Below are 17,077 nucleotides of genomic sequence, written 5' to 3'. Positions count from 1 at the left end.
TTTGAAGCAGAACTACATTTCTCAGTGGGAGTTGGCTCTTAGATGGATGGAAATTGGGCCAAGGCGGCAGGAACTGGACAGATTTCGATCCATTGAAATTGGAAAGAGTTGGATATGAAGTGTAACTAAATCCTTCCTCAGTGGGGGTTGGTTCTTGTTATCACATATAATAGCACTTTACAGTACTCTTTTACGCCGGCAACAGATGGATTGAAAATTCGGCCGGTTCAGCAAGAACTGTCCGAATTTCGATCCATCTATGGGCAGGTTGGTTGTACTGAAGTCGGTCTATCGATCAACTTCAGTACAACCAGCCTGTCAGTATTTTTCATGCGATTGCTGCCCACAGTGATCCTTGTATTCTGAATGCAGGGAAACCCACTGTCAGAATACAATAGCATTTAGGGAGGGATTCCCCCATCAACATAGTTAGTGTGGAAGGAAAGAGAATTGCATAATCTTTGGCTGGCTTTACTTTTCACTGTGCCCATCAAGCCGAAAGGATGGTTGTACTGAAGCAGATCGATACAACCAGCCTGCCTATAGATGGATCGAAATCTGTCCAGTTCCTGCCGCCTTGGCCAAATTTCCATCCATCTAAGAGCCAACCCCCACTGGGAAAAAATGTAGTTCTGTTTCAAAGCCGACTTTTACCAAACTGATATTTCAGGTTTACATGATTGATGGTAAATAAACAGAACAAATTAACCCATTCTACTTCTTGGAAACTCCATAGATAAGAGTTCCTCTATACAATGTCCATTTCCGCTCAACTGCTGCCACTATTACAAAGACAAATAATGTCATCAGGCTCTTCTAAAGGACAAACTTCATAATAGATGAATAGTTGGGCAGTCCACCAATAGTTGGGCTTTACTTTTCACTGTGCCCATCAACCCGAAAGGCTGGTTGTACTGAAGTTGATCGATTCAACCAGCCTGCCTATAGATGGATCGAAATCTGTCCTGTTCCCGCCGCCTTGGCCGAATTTCCATCCATCTAAGAGCCAACCCCCACTGAGAAAAAATGTAGTTCTGTTTCAAAGCCGACTTTTACCAAACTGATATTTCAGGTTTACATGATTGATGGTAAATCAACAGAACAAACTAACCCATTCTACTTCTTGGAAACTCCATAGTTGAGAGTTCCTCTATACAATGCCCAGTTCCGCTCAACTGCTGCCACTATTACAAAGACAAATAATGTCGTCAGGCTCTTCTAAAGGACAAACTTCATAATAGATGAATAGTTGGGCAGTCCACCAATAGTTGGGCTTTACTTTTCACTGTGCCCATCAACCCAAAAGGATGGTTGTACTGAAGTTGATCGATTCAACCAGTCTGCCTATAGATGGATCGAAATCTGTCCAGTTCCTGCTGCCTTGGCCGAATTTCCATCCATCTAAGAGCCAACCCCCACTGGTTAAAAATGTAGTTCTGCTTCAACACCAACTCTTTCCAAACTGATATTTTAGGTTTACATGATTGATGGTAAACCAACAGAACAAACTAACCCATTCTACATCTTGGAAACTCCATAGATAAGAGTTCCTCTCTACAATGCCCAGTTCCGCTCAACTGCTGCCACTATTACAAAGACAAATAATGTTGTCAGGCTCTTCTAAAGGACAAACTTCATAATAGATGAATAGTTGGGTAGTCCACCATACAATAATAAGTTAGTTATGACGTGAAGGAAGAAGTTGAGACAGAACAAGCTGCTATAGGGTAAGCTCTGTGTTGCTATCATCTACCTTGCTTCTTCCAGGTCCTGCAACGCCAGGCCATTGGGCAGCCATTGGGCAGCCATTGGGCAGCCATTAATGATGTAGCTTCTGCTTGCTTGTTCTCGGGCACAGAATCAAACAACATTTGCTAGGTTCTTGGATAAAAAGATTTTTTTTTTGCAAAAAAGACCTTGCATGTCCCTTCTGCTAAAAAAATGTCTAGTCCCCTGCAATTTTTTACAATAGTAAAGTTCTTTTTTCGAAAGATTCTTTTTATTCATTTTTTTAACAGTAAAGTTTAAAGAGGAACTACACTGCATCTAAGCACCACAAAACCAAAAACGATATTTAATTAATTTGTTAATATTTAAACAAACCCCCCCCCCCCATCCATCCATCCATGTCTCCATGCTTTATTTTGCTGAGAAATCACTTTGAAAAACACCCCCCTAGCATTTCACTTTGAAAAACACCCTCTAGTGTCCATCTTAAATAAAGGAAGATAATTCAAGTAGTATTTACTTCCTGGAATCCATCTACCCTTAGCTTAGGCACGCAGGGAGGACGGCGTGCTTAGCTGAGAAAGGCCCTCCTCCCCTCCTGAAGACTCCTGGGATGTATGACATTATTTGCTTTGTCAAGAAATCAGAAAGTAACTGAAGAAATATAATACTGTATACCTTCCTATCTAATTACTAATGCTAGCAGAAGGTGCTGCTGCAATTCCTTTTCCTCTATGCAAAGAAGGCCATAACACTGAAGTGGAAACAATCTAAGCCTCCTAATTTACAAATGTGGATTACTTTGGTAAATAAAGCACTACCTCTATATAAGCTAACATTTACGGCATGTGGGTGTCTGAAAATTTTCAACAGAGTTTGGGCTGGTTGGACATCAGCTGTATCAGGAAATATAGTGGCGTAATACTATAATGGGGTAATAAAATATAAAATGTTTTTTTTTTTTTGTAAACCTTTGCATCACATTGCTAGATTGCTCTTTATGAAAATAGTGATGTTACTCTCCTCAGTTTGAAAAATTACCTGGAAAAAAATTGACTAACTGTACTTGCTCCAGCTATTACCCCCCCCCCCCGCCGTCCTTCCGTGCTTCTACCAGCTCCCCCGTGCAATCAGCGAGCCGGAGAAGGAATCCGCCGGCAACGGAAGTTCGCCATAGAGGATAACAAGGACCAGATAGTCCCTGGCAGTCTCTATGATGTTAGGATGTCACGTCCGGCCTGGCCATTGTAAATACTGCTGTGAACTCGGCTGAAAAGGCCGAGATCGTTTTTTTTTTTCTCAGACTTTTCTGTCTAGAGGAGAGATGTGAGGTCTTATAGACCCCAGATCTCTCCATAAAAAAGGATCTGTCATGCCCTATTCCTATTACAAGGGATGTTAACATTCCTTGTAATAAGAATAAAAGTGATCAAAACTTTTTTTTTAAAAGGGAAAGTGTACAAATATAAAAATAAAATAAACCAAAAAAAATGTAAAGTTGCCCGTCCCCACTTGCTTGCACGCAGAAGTGAGCACACACGTACGTTGCGCCCACATATGTAAATGGCGTTTAAATCACACATGTGAGGTATCGCCATGAACTTTAGAGGGAGAGCAACAATTCTAGCCCAAGACCTCCTCTGTAACTCTAAACTGGTAACCTGTAAACATTTTTAAAGCGTCACCTGTGGAGATTTTTAAGTACCGAAGTTTGGCGCCATTTCATGAGTGTGCGCAATTTTAAAGCGTGACATGTTAGGTATATACACTGTAGGTACTCAGCGTAACATCATCTTTCACATTATACAAAAAAATGTTAGTGTTTTGTTTTTGTTTTGTTTTTTTTAAATTCATGAAACTGTTTTTTTTTTAAAAAACACATTTGAAAAATTGCAGCGCAAATACCGAGTGACAAAAAAAGTTGCAACAACCGCCATTTTATTTCCTAAGGTCTCTGCTAAAAAAAAGATATATAATGTTTTGGGGTTCTGATTAGTTTTCTAGCAAAAAAAATTATGATTTTTACATGTAGGAGAGTGCCAGAATAGGTCCAGTATGTAAGTGGTTTAAAAAATTGCTGCGCAAATACCGAGTGACATAAAAAGTTGCATTGACTGCCACTTTATTCCCTAGGGTCTCTGCTAAAAAAAAAATATATTATGTTTGGGGGTTCTGATAAGTTGTCTAGCAAAAAAAATGATGATTTTTACATTTAGGAGAGTGCCAGAATAGGCCCAGTATGTAAGTGGTTTAAAAAAAATAAAAAAAAAACGTGTTTGAAATATTGCTGCGCAAATACTGAGTGACATAAAAAGTTGCATTGACTGCCACTTTATTCCCTAGGGTCTCTGCTAAAAAAAAGATATATAATGTTTGGGGGATTCTGATTAGTTTTCTAGCATTATCACATTATACAAAAAAATGTTAGTGTTTTGTTTTTGTTTTTTGTTTTGTTTTTTTTAAATTCATGAAACTGTTTTTTTTTTTAAAAAACACATTTGAAAAAGTGACAAAAAAAGTTGCAACAACTTTCCTAAGGTCTCTGCTAAAAAAAAGATATATAATGTTTTGGGGTTCTGATTAGTTTTCTAGCAAAAAAAATGATGATTTTTACATGTAGGAGAGTGCCAGAATAGGTCCAGTATGTAAGTGGTTTAAAAAAAAAAAAGTGTTTGAAAAATTGCTGCGCAAATACCGAGTGACATAAAAAGTTGCATTGACCACCACTTTATTCCCTAGGGTCTCTGCTAAAAAAAAATATATTATGTTTGGGGGTTCTGATAAGTTGTCTTGCAAAAAAAATGATGATTTTTACATTTAGGAGAGTGCCAGAATAGGTCCAGTATGTAAGTGGTTTAAAAAAAAAAAAAAAAAAAAAAAACGTGTTTGAAATATTGCTGCGCAAATACTGAGTGACATAAAAAGTTGCATTGACCGCCACTTTATTCCCTAGGGTCTCTGCTAAAAAAAAGATATATAATGTTTGGGGGATTCTGATTAGTTTTCTAGCAAAAAAAATGATAATTTTTACATGTAAGAGAGTGCCAGAATAGGCCCAGTATGTAAGTAGTTTAAAAGAAAATTAATAAATAAATAAAAAAAACGAATGCTAGCAGCGAAAGGAAACAAAATAGTCAATGTTGATTGAGAGAGTGAAGTTCCGCTTTAATATTTTACGAGTTGCCACATTGACAATGATTATGATATTAGACAGTCCACAGAATGATAGTAAAAATATTACTCAGTATGCAAATAACAACCAAGGTTTGCTGGAGCTGTCAGTCTTGAGAGTGAAAAGGTTGGAGTATGCTTCATTTGAAGCTAGTCAGTTAATAATACCTGTCACAGACAGCGAAATTGAAATGTATAAAGAATCATTACAGCTGAGAAAAATAATTGGTTGAAATGCCGAAGCTTGCAAAAGTGTTCTTAAAGCGTTTAAGCATTGCAGTTTAGCGAATAGACCTGCCGCATCATTGCATCACAACTTACCATAATCCAGTCCTTTTTGAGTGATCCTCACCACGAATCCGGGGTTCACAGCACCCACCACACTCAGACACATGGCCAGTGACAAGGTCACAGGTAGGGCATGGGAATATGCCATCGCTATGGTCTACCCTGCTACCGTGGCTTCACTAGCACTGTGGTTAAGCTGCAAACATTGCATTTATATGTTACTGAATGTGAAACCTCAACAAGGAAGAAATACTGAATGAGGAAGTGTCAGGCTAATAATAGGGGACGTCCCTGTGCCGTGATTGTGCAAGGAGGCTGAGACTGTTGTTTCTAAGATTATGTGTACTGAGCAACTCTCCTCTTCAAGACAGGAGGATTCTCTTCAAGACTACGTCGTCAGACACTCCCCCTTCTGGGCGGCGCTTGCGCGCTGCCGGAGGCTCGCTCCCGCTGTTTTCATTCACAGCGGGAGTCGGGCCAGGGGAGGAGCAGCGGCGATCGCCGCTGCTCTGCCCCGATCGCCGGGGATCTAGTGTGGAGATCCGCCCGCCTGTGTAAACACAAGCGGGCGGATCTCCATAGTGACAGGGAGTGACAGATCGGAGTGTTCAGCATAGCTGGACATCCGATCTGTCCATGACTCACTCAGTCACCTCCCCCCCTACACGTCAGTAAGCACCAGGCATACATTAACCCCTCCCTCTCCAATAAAATTAACCCCTTCCCTGCCAGTGTCATTTTTACAGTAACAGTGCATATATATATAGCAGTGATTACTGCAGTAATGTCACTGGTACCCCCAAAAGTGTCAAAAATGTCAGTCAAGGGTCCGATCTGTCCGCCGCAATGTCGCAGTCCCGCAAAAAAAATCGCAGATCGCCGCCATTACGCGTTAAAAAAAAAAACACCAAGAATGACAGAAATCTTTCCCTTTGTTAGTAAACGCAATAACTTTTGCGTAAACCAATCAAAATACGCTTATTGCGATTTTTTTTACCAAACATAGGTAGCAGAAAACAAATTGGGCAAAAATTTTTAAAAAAATTGTTTTTTACATCTTTTTTGGGGGGAATTTCATATAAAAAAATGTTAAAAATATTGTTATTTTTTCAAAATAAACGCTCTTTTTTTGTTTATAGCGCAAAAAGTAAAAATCGCACAGTTGATCAAATACCACCAAAAGAAAGCTCTGTTTGTGGGAAAAAAAGGACGTAAATTTCGTTTGGGTACGGCGTCGCACGACCGCGCAATTGTCAGTTGAAGTCGCACAGCGCCGAATCGCAAAAAGTGGCCTGGACGGAAGACGGCAAGATCCTCCGGTGGTAAAGTGGTTAAGGAATCATTATAAAAGGTATTTTTTCCACACTACAATTTCCCCTTTTAAGATATCCCATAAATAACAACAATTCTTTAGGTCCACTTTATTGGCTTACGTCTGGTTTGTAGAACGGTGCTCCTATATGTTTCCGATTTGCCAAGCAACTTTTACAAAGGTCTGAACAGATGTAAAAATGATCTTTGACTGGTCTGGCCCAACTCAATAGGAGCAAACATCAGAGGCCATCCATCTCTACTGACCTAGATAGCTGTACAGCAGGAGGCTGAAAGACTAAGGTAGAAGCCGTCTCTAGCATCACAGTGAACTGAAGTATTAAAACTACTTTTATTTGGTATGGAAAAGTGAATCAGATCACTGCTGAATGCTGGCGGGTTTCATGTTCACTGCAGCGCTTTTTCAGAGGCTGCAGCATAAAACACAATCTTGAGTCACTTTCTAGCGCTAGTTCCCTTTAAGATTACCTAATTCAGTCATGCATTCGCACCAGTTTCGATAACATTACCAAATTTGCATGACAAATTCGGGTAGTTCTTACTACTGCCACTTTAAGAGCTTTAAGGGTAACTCCGCTGAGGAAAAAAAAACGGAGTCCGCCGACAGACTCCCAAGTGTGAAAGGGGCCTTAATGGCCAGGCCATTTTTCAGCTGTACCCAAATAAAATTGATGTCCTTTTTTTTCCACAAAAAGAGCTTTTTTTTTGTGGTATTTGATCACCTCAGCGAAAAAAAAGAGCAACAATTCTGAAAAAAACCCCCCAAAAAAACAATATTTTTTTACATTCTGCTATATAACATTCCCCAAACAAAAAATGTAAAAATCTAAATTTTTTAACATTTTAGGCCAATTTGTTTCCTGCTACATATTTTTGGTAAAAAAAAAAAAAAAAATCGCAATAAGCGTATTTTGATTGGTTTGCGCAAAGCGTCTACTAACACCGGGAAAGATTTATGTCATTTTTATTGTTTTTTTTTTTACTAGTAATGGCGGTGATCTGCGATTTTTTGCAGGACTGCGACATTGCGGCGGACAGATCGGACCCCTAACTGACATTTTTGACACTTTTGAGGGGACCAGTAACATTACTACAGTAATCAGTGCTAAAAATATGCACTGTTACTGTAATAATGACACTGGCAGGGAAGGGGTTAACCTAGGAGTGATCAAAGGGTTAATTGGGAGTTTTTTCTAACTGTGGGGGAAGGGACTTGTGAAATGATCATAGAGACCTGTGATCCTATATAAGAGGATCATAGGCACTCTGTGATCATTTCAGAGAGAAGAACGGTCAGCTGTGTTTACAACAGCTGACCGTCCTTCTCTCTCAGCGGGGATCGATCGCGGGTGCCTTGCGCCAATCGGTGCCGCCGGTCCAGTGGATCAGCATTCCCCGCTGCCTAGTGGGAGTGGCAGCACGCCGGCGGCGGTGCACGCTCGCCCTTAGAAGCGTTCCCGCGGATCGCCGTACAGGTACAGCGATTCTTGCAGCCGAGCCAGCCTGCCGCAGTATATATGCAGTGGGCGGTCGGCAGGTGGTTAATGACATCCCCAGATTGGTTTGCAGATCGCAGTGTGAACTGTGAAATGGTGCAGGAATCTGATTACATAGGTGTGAACACCCATGCGATCCAATTTCAGTGCAAACTAAAAAAAGGGTTCTGTACCATTTTGGTGTGAATGCGATGCAATTTCAGCCATGCAATGTGTACATCGCAGAGACATCACATGGGATCTGCACAGCAATGTCTGGCATTACTTCTTAATGGCACCCCAATTGCTCTGCGATTTTACCACGATTGTTGCAGGAGCTTCTTTTGAGCGACAGCGTTGGGGCTTGCCGCGATCGCAGTGCGATTTATTGCACGACAATTGCGGCAAAATGGCAGGGCAATTGGGGTGCCAATGAGAAGTAATGGCATTGCACAAGTGGCCCCTAAATTGCCACGATTTGGAATCCTGGCGATTCAGCCTGCAATTCAGATTGCCCAGGTATGAACAGAGCTGGTGTCGGATTCTGCAAAATCTTCATCTAGCACTTTTTCTTCACTACAGCGGAGATGGGCAGCATGGAAAGCAGGGGAGGCTCCGTTCACACTTATGCAGTTTGCTTTTGAGCATTTCTGCAGTGCCTTTTGCTGTGCTTTTTGCATTTTTTACTGCGATCTTGTCGCGTTTTGCCACAATTTGCGCTATCTATGCTTTTTTTTTTTTTGCAAATTTGTTGTCGGGCAGATTAAAAAATGCAAAACGCAAATCGTGGCAAAATCATGGTAAAAATGCGCTAAACATGCACTACCGGCTTTTCTTCATCTTCTCCATTGAAGTCTATTGAACCAAAAAAGCCCTGTTTTGCATTTAAAAAAGTCCCCGACCCTTTCCAAAAATGGAGAGGCACAAAAAACATTGATGTGAACGTATTCCATAGGAACCCATGTTAAAAATAATGTCCTGCGTTTCTTGCAAAAAAGCATAAAAAAAAATGTATTGGTGTGAACCGAGCCTTATGGAGGTGTCAGATTCCATTTCTTAGCAGTTTGACTTGCTGGCCCCCAAGTCAATATAGTATCCTGCAATGACATAAAGGCTGGCGAGAAGAACTACAGCCTGTGGCAAAGACCAGGAATCTGACACTCCTGGAAGTGTCGGATTCTGCAGGATCTTAGCCTGCGGTTTCTCTTTTCAGCTGCAGAGATCAATGGTGCAAGCAGCAGGAGAAGAAGAGTATTGGAGGGAGCCCTTGATTTTGAAGATTAGGTTTAGCTGCAGAGCCACTTTGCATTTCCCATGTGTAGCATTGTCCCCATAGGGCTTGCTGTATGATGACTTGTTGGGCCTCCTCTGATTACCAGCACACAGTCACTTAGGGTACAGTTCACTCATCCCTCCTTACTCCCAATGGCTCATTACTTAATAAACAGTCCAGGGGATTTGGTTTTTGATATTTATTGTGGAACTTGGATGGGAGAAGGGAATAGTGGGATTTTCCAACTGGAACTATTTACAGTTGATAAGGATAACTCTCACTTGACTTCACCAGGTTACTTGTGGAAACAGACACACTGCATAGACCATACTGGTACGTGTATGGAAAGGGTTACGTCTCCTTGCTCTTTCTCCAGCAACAGACTTGATGAGCTACATTATCTTCAGGACACTCTCTAGCATCCCCTTTACTGACACTGACTCTTCTAGCTGAAGGGATGGCCCTCTCAGGTCCGGCCCCTTGACACAGATCTGTACTCACTGTAGGCAGAATCAGATCATTCCAGTGGTCTCCCTTCTGTTGCAGCAAATAAATTGAAACCCAGAATGAATTTCTTGGACTCAGGCTTCGGAATCAAACCTTTTTATTCGCCAGCGAAAATGGCTTAGCCCGGCTCATGCCCGCTTGCTGAGTGAGTAAAAAAGCGTGTACATCACATATATGAAACAGCAGTTATGTCACAGATACATATTTCCCTAACTAGCTTGGCAGTAATACAATACACATCCTCCCCCTGACTCCTGTACATCTGTGTGTAGCAATTACATCCCTGGCCTTCACTCGTTTCTGTATTCTCGCTAGTTCTTGGGAGGCTAGAGAGGAAAAATATGAGGGAGAAGGTGGGGGCCTCAAATGCGCAGCTTGACTGTCATGGTCTCTGTAGTACCACATAATCTACCATTTTGTCTTAAAAGGCTATTTATCCGCCATTTTAGAAGCTTTCCAGGTACTGTCACACTTCCAGTCCACTCTAACGGACCTCCGGGTTCAGCTCCTCTCTAACTCTTAAGGCCCTCAGGTCAACCACCTGAGGCCGCATGGCACTTCTACAGAGGAGGAGGCAGCCGTCCCCTCCCCCCAGGACTCCGCTCTCCAAATGAAAGACCCCCGAGCACATGTGCCCTTGCCATTTATACAATATCCCAGCATGCCCGAGGCACTATCCTCTGCCAATCACCAGGGCTGTGCACTCATTTGTTAGGTTTCCTCCCACTGACCAATATGCCACCCTATTGGACCAGTGTGAAACACTCTCTAGACTGAATAAATTGCATACTGAGCACAATGAGCAGACCTCACTAACAGATCCTGCTCTCTGGTAGGCAGAGAACAATATAGATTTACCTGCACCCCCTCTGGTAAGAAGAAAGGATCCAAAACTATACTCTCTCTCTCTAGCACCTACCTTGGAGGGTGCTACATCTTTGTTTCTTGAAAATTGCTAACTAACTGCTGACTACAGTATGAAGGGAAAATATCTGTGTGGTGGCAGCAGGATTAGCATTATACAGAATTGGAATAATGAGCATCGAGAACATTTGCTGAACTGCTGTGATATAAAAATAACAGTCATACTGTAGATGTTTAAAGCCACTCTGGGCTGAAGGGGAGAAAAAAGCTGCTGCACGGTGTTGATGTCACATAAGTCCAGGTTTATTTGCTTAAACAACCCCCATGACAGTCTCTGCCTATGGGACCGCTCTGCTAATGTGTTTCACCTAACAGGACCCACTCCAGGCTGTTAAACTTATCCAAGCAGTGAGGTTCCCCCTGCATGCATGGGTTAAAACATTTTGCTAGGACAGGGGTGTCAAAATCCATTTTTTCGGGGGGCCGTATTAGCATTATGACAGTGCAAATAAAACAGAGCAAAAAGGTTGTGGCTAATCATAAAAATAGATAAAAGCAATAAGTGGGTAAATTGTATCCCCAATCATAAATTCATCAAGTGTCCGGTGCACCCTGTGCAATTACAATCATTGGATAATAACATAAATACAATGATAAATATATAAAGTGAAAAGTTCCTCATAAAGTTCCATATAAATCCCAAAAAAACAAGGTGCTTCAGCAAGTAGCCAGTGAAAAATAGTCCATAGAAAGTGCTTAAGTGCTGAGGAATCTGTGCAAAATCATGCTGACACTGTGATGTGATATTTGTGAATATCCTCTCCCCTAGGATGCTCCACTTACCGGACAGAGTGGACCCCTAGACAATACTGTGTAAGGGTCGCTCAGGCTTAGTCCAGTAAGGAACCCAGGCAGTATCCTTTAGGCTGATAGGGAATGAAATAAACCTCCAACATGTAGATTCAGCAGGATGATATGACCATATGTGGAAGGAAAGGCTCACAATAGTGTAATACTGATATTAGCGTTTATTGATAAAAATAGTTATATAACTCACATTTGGTAAGAGAAAGGCAGGCTTAGTTCATCACTCATCGGGTACTAAGGATCATTCAGACCGCGGTGCGCTCAGGGCTGGCTTGGTCCCAGCGTGCGTTCCACCGATACCGGAAGTGACGTCGCGGCAAGCGTAGGACCAGAAATTGCATTGACGCGTTTCGCCCTCCTCCAGGGCGTTATCACAGACGTATTGGAGGAGGGCGAAACGTGTTGACGCAATTTCCGGTCCTACGCTTGCCGCGACGTCACTTCCGGTAGCGGTGGACCGCGGTCTGAATGATCCTTAGTACCCGACGAGTGATGAACTAAGCCTGCCTTTCTCTTACCAAAGTTGAGTTATATAACTATTTTTATCAATAAACGCTAATATCAGTATTACACTATTGTGAGCCTTTCCTTCCACATATGGTCATATCATCCTGCTGAATCTACATGTTGGAGGTTTATTTCATTCCCTATCAGCTTAAAGGATACTGCCTGGGTTCCTTACTGGATTAAGCCTGAGCGACCCTTACACAGTATTGTCTAGGGGTCCACTCTGTCCGGTAAGTGGAGCATCCTAGGGGAGAGGATATTCACAAATATCACATCACAGTGTCAGCATGATTTTGCACAGATTCCTCAGCACTTAAGCACTTTCTATGGACTATTTTTCACTGGCTACTTGCTGAAGCACCTTGTTTTTTTGGGATTTATATGGAACTTTATGAGGAACTTTTCACTTTATATATTTATCATTGTATTTATGTTATTATCCAATGATTGTAATTGCACAGGGTGCACCGGACACTTGATGAATTTATGATTGGGGATACAATTTACCCACTTGTTGCTTTTATCTATTTTTATGATTAGTCACATCCTTTTTCCGCTGTTTTATTTGCACTGTCACTTTGAAAAATCCATTTGATTTTTTGCACAGCAGCACTTTGAGTTTCTTTCACTTATCACCATAGCGCAGCACTACGTTTTTTTGTTTTCACGTATTAGCATTATGGTTGCCCTCAAAGGGCCGGTTGTATCTGTAAGACTATATAATTTTATCACCCCCCCCCCTCTGAACTGCATCAGAGAGTGGGTGAGGCCAAATTGCAACAGTGGGAGGATCTTAAAGGGGCAATAAATACCAGGTGTGTGTTTTATTCTGAGTTCAGGAATGTACAGTGTGCAATTTTAGGGGTGCCCTATTCACAGAGGTCAAGGGAGCTCTACGTACTGAGTGCAGGGTTCAGGGGTGCGCTATGTACAGAGTGTAGACTTAGGGGTGCCCTTTGCACAGTATGCAGAGTTTAGGGGTGCCCTATGCACAGTTTGCAGAGTTTAAATGTGCCCTATGCACAGTACGCAAAATTCAGGGGTGCGCTGTGTACAGAGTGCAGGGTTAAAGAGTGTGCTATGCACTGTGTGTTAGGTTTAGCTCTCTTTCACAGGGTTTCTACATCTCACTTCTGGCTATAAAAAATGCCCTGGGTGCAAGGGCCACATGAAATGGCCTGGCGGGCTGCATTTGGCCTGAGGGCCTTGTGTTTGACACATGTGTGCTAAGGGGAAAGGAATAAGGAAACACGTTTAGTTTATTCCTTGCTGCTACTTGCTTACTCCTCTCTATGCGACTGCTCCTCTGAAACCTCCTCACTTTGCTGCCCTGCCAGTCACAGCTTTCTGACATCATTATGTACAATGCAGGACTTGCAATCCTACATTGTATGGAAGAACGGTGACAGCCCGCCCAAATATTGGAGCATGGACAGCAGGGGAGAGTTTTGTTTGCGCTCTAGGGAAGCGAGGAGTAAGGTTATCATATGTTCTTTTTCTTTTTTGCATTAGCCATAAGGATTTAACCCATGCAGTTCAATGGTAAATTTATTAGCAGCTCAGAGCAGGGCTTTAAATAATGCACAGTGATTTCTGTTTCTAGCGCAGTTATAAAGGGTCCTCTCCCATACTGAAATAGCCAACTCTGATTTTACTGCACAATATTAGCTTCTCATGGTGTTCATTAGTATCAGCAGCAGGTCAGAGAAATCTCTCCTCATTGCTGGGCTGGAGTATGTCCAGAATTATCTAGCCCAGTGGTCTCTGAACTACGGCCTGGGGGCCGGATGCCACCCTTTGCTTGTCTTTATCTGGCCCTTAGGGTACTATTCCTCCAAGAGACACTATTCTGTCAACTGACATCATCAATGGGGCACCATTGATCTCACTGACACCAACAATGGGGCTCTATTCCTCCCAACGATACCAATGAAAGGGCACTATTCCTCCCATTGATATCAATGATGGGGTACTATTCCTCACACTGACACCAATGAAGGGGCACTATTCCTCCCACTGACACCAATGATGGGGTACTATTTCTCCCACTGACACCAATGATGGGGCACTATTACTCCCACTGACACCAATGATGGGGTACTATTCCTCCTACTGACACCAATGATGGGGTACTATTCCTCCCATTGACACCAATGATGGGGTACTATTCCTCCTACTGACATCTATGATGGGGCACTATTCCTCCCGTTGACACCAATGATGGGGTACTATTCCTCCCAAAGATACAAATGATAGGGCACTATTCCTTCCACTGATATCCATGAGAGAGCACTACTCCTTTCCAATACCAAATGCGGCAATATTTACTCCCACTGACGCCAGGAAAATGTCCAACCCCGCTGGCCAAAGTCTGGCCTCCGTAAGGTTTGAAGGACAATAAATTTTCCCTTTATTTAGAAAGTTTGGAGACCCCTGATCTAGCCCTTCTCTCCCCAGCCTTACTGTCCTTGGCCCTCCCTTTTTATTCATTGGTTTTATTTCCTTTCAATCAGGAAACTATGTACAGCACCCTCTCACTGGCCATGATCTGACTGCATTGCATAGAGAAGCAGAGAGAATCAGTGATGGCATCGCTAGCAGGGTTTCTAATGTTTCGTATTTTCACAAACCGTTTGTAAAAAAATACCTTGATTTCCCCCATCCATAAAAGTGAATGGACAGGAGAAACTGTCTGTAAAAATACTGCTCCAGGCACCATTCACCCCTGCATGAAGAGGACAGAGGCTATATCTGCTCAGCCTTCTGTCCTATTCCCTTTGGGGGGGGGGGGGGGGCACTTAAAATCTAAATCACAAGGCCTACGGACCAAATCCAGCCCTCCAGGCCATTTCATGTGGCCCTCGCAGCTCTCCTGCAGCTGTGGCATCCCCTTCATTTCTGTCCCCACCTTGTCTTAGCAGTTGGCAGCAGAAACAAGGACAGAACTCCTCCATCTGATCCTTCTTTTTTCTATGCAGCCACAGAGAGGGTCCTCTCTGCCCCTGTCTTAGCAGTTGGCAGCAGAAAGGACAAAACTCCTGCAGATCCTGCACCTCTCTCTGCAGCTACAGAACCCCCCTCATATCATCTTCCCCTGGTCTTAGCATTCAGCAGACTCAGGCAGATGACTCCCGCCCTCCTCTGTCCTACTCCAGACCCAAACTTTTTGCTTCCCAGCTCCTACCCCCAGCTTCTTCCAGGCAGCATGTAAGTGGGTTGCACTGTGATGTAAGGGAGGTTTGGGGACTCTTGACTTCCAATGGCAGAGGGGCTCTTGACATTTGATGTAAGGGGGGGTGAGGTGCTCTGGACATCTCGTCTTTCAGATACAACCGGCCCTTTGAGGGCAAGCATAATGATGACGTGGCCCGCAATGAAATTGAGCTTGACACCCCTGGTCTAAATGAACACAAAGACCTACCAGGAGCATATCTCAGGATGTTTCGTACTCACATAGCTATCAGAAGTAAGCCTTCCTCTTGACTAAGGCACCACAGATGTAATCAGCACCCCCCCCCCCCCCCCAGAAATAAAGGCCACTAGCCTATGCCACCCTAATACCCCAACTAAACTGAAAAACCACCTAGACACCATTTCGGAATAAAATTTTGGCCGTAACGGCCATTTATTGACCAATTAAATAAAACAAACATTCCTTAATAAGAGGAACAACATAATCCAATAACAATAAACATAAAGTTGCTGATCTTTGGAGGCCCCAATTATCAAATATCCACGTTGGTAACTACTTCCACAGTCCCCAGCCGCACCGCACCGACTCGGGGACAACCTCAAAATTCTGCAGATGAGATATCTCTCAGTTTAGCTTACCAGTTAACCCACCGTTAGCTGTCCTTCCACAGGGGACTCCATACCTCAGATGGGTCCCCATATATGATAATCACAGCAGATTTAAAACGCCTCCAAAGACCCCAACCGCCATGGCAAGATGACCACTTAAGGAATAACTGCTCCTTCACAGCGGCGGGCGGGCAGGAACGTTCTTCCTCCATGTGTCTTCTTCCAAGATGAAGGAAGATTTACAGCCCTCCTACTCAAAGCGGAGTTCCGCCTCCCCCTCCAAAAATTAAAAGTCAGCAACTACACATACTGTAGCTGCTGACTTTTAATATTAGGACACTTACCTGTCCTGGTGTTCAGCAATGTCGGCACCGCAGCCGATGTTTCCAGCGGCTATCGGGTGCTGCCTCCGCCATCGCTTGTAAGGGAACCCAGCAGTGAAGCCTTGCGGCTTCACAGCAGGTCCCTACTGCGCATGTGCGAAGCGCGCTGGCATTCCTACTGGCTCGGCGGCGTTGGAGGGGGCCGAGCTTCCGAGGAACGGTGCTGCGGCGCCGTATCCTGGAAGTTGGGAAGGGTACCTGTCAAAAACAGGTACCTGTTCCCCTCTCCCCCCTGATGTGGCACTGGAGGGGGGGAGGAAACAAAAGAGCGGAAGTTCCACTTTTGGGTGGAACTCCGCTTTAGGCTCGGGTCACACTATTGCGATGCGGGAAGGCTGCGAATTCGCAGCCTTTTCCCGCATCGCACACGCACCCCCGGCAGTTCACACTGCCATATGCGATACGCTGGGGGTGTCAATGTAATCTTAACGACACCCCCAGTTTGATCGCATATCGCAGTGCGATCGTGCAGTTCGCACAGGATGGGATCGCACAAGTGTGAACCGCTGTGCGATCCGATCCTGATGCGGCTGCAAAAATGCCTCCTGTGCGTGTTTGCACCGGGTGCGATGCGAATTTAGCCATACAAACTGTATGGCTAAACTCGCACCGCACAGCTGATCGCATGTAATGTCGGAGCAGTGCGCTCCGACATTACATGCGAACCCGGCACTCGCATCAGTGTGAACCGGGTCTTAATGTCCCATATCCCCCCCTACTGAAGCCCACCAATCCCAAAGGGGGAAAACGTTCCTTACTTACATTAACCCTTTCCTTGCCTGCTTACCCTGTCCCCCTTGTCACTATTTTCTTTTTGCTTCAGGCTATTCTTTCCTGACACCTACTTACAATGGCACAAATCCAGGACTGCTATCAGGACA

General features: G+C 43.6%; 1 protein-coding gene across 1 annotated transcript in view; it reads right to left on the bottom strand.

Annotated features, from left to right (window-relative positions):
* Positions 1-5,425, bottom strand: part of LOC309566269 (bactericidal permeability-increasing protein-like) — a 48,392-nt gene extending 42,967 nt beyond the window's left edge. The window contains exon 1 of the mRNA XM_082271374.1: positions 5,221-5,425. Coding sequence (XP_082127500.1) covers positions 5,221-5,335 — 115 coding nt within the window. The 5' untranslated portion in view covers positions 5,336-5,425. The remainder of the gene's footprint in view (positions 1-5,220) is intronic.
* Between the last annotated feature and the right edge of the window lie 11,652 nt (positions 5,426-17,077).

The sequence above is a fragment of the Pelophylax lessonae genome (genome assembly GCF_965119305.1).
Source record: "Pelophylax lessonae genome assembly, chromosome: 11".
Lineage (NCBI taxonomy): Eukaryota > Metazoa > Chordata > Amphibia > Anura > Ranidae > Pelophylax > Pelophylax lessonae.
Note: the sequence above shows the minus strand (reverse complement) of the source record. Positions and strands in the feature narration are given on the sequence as shown.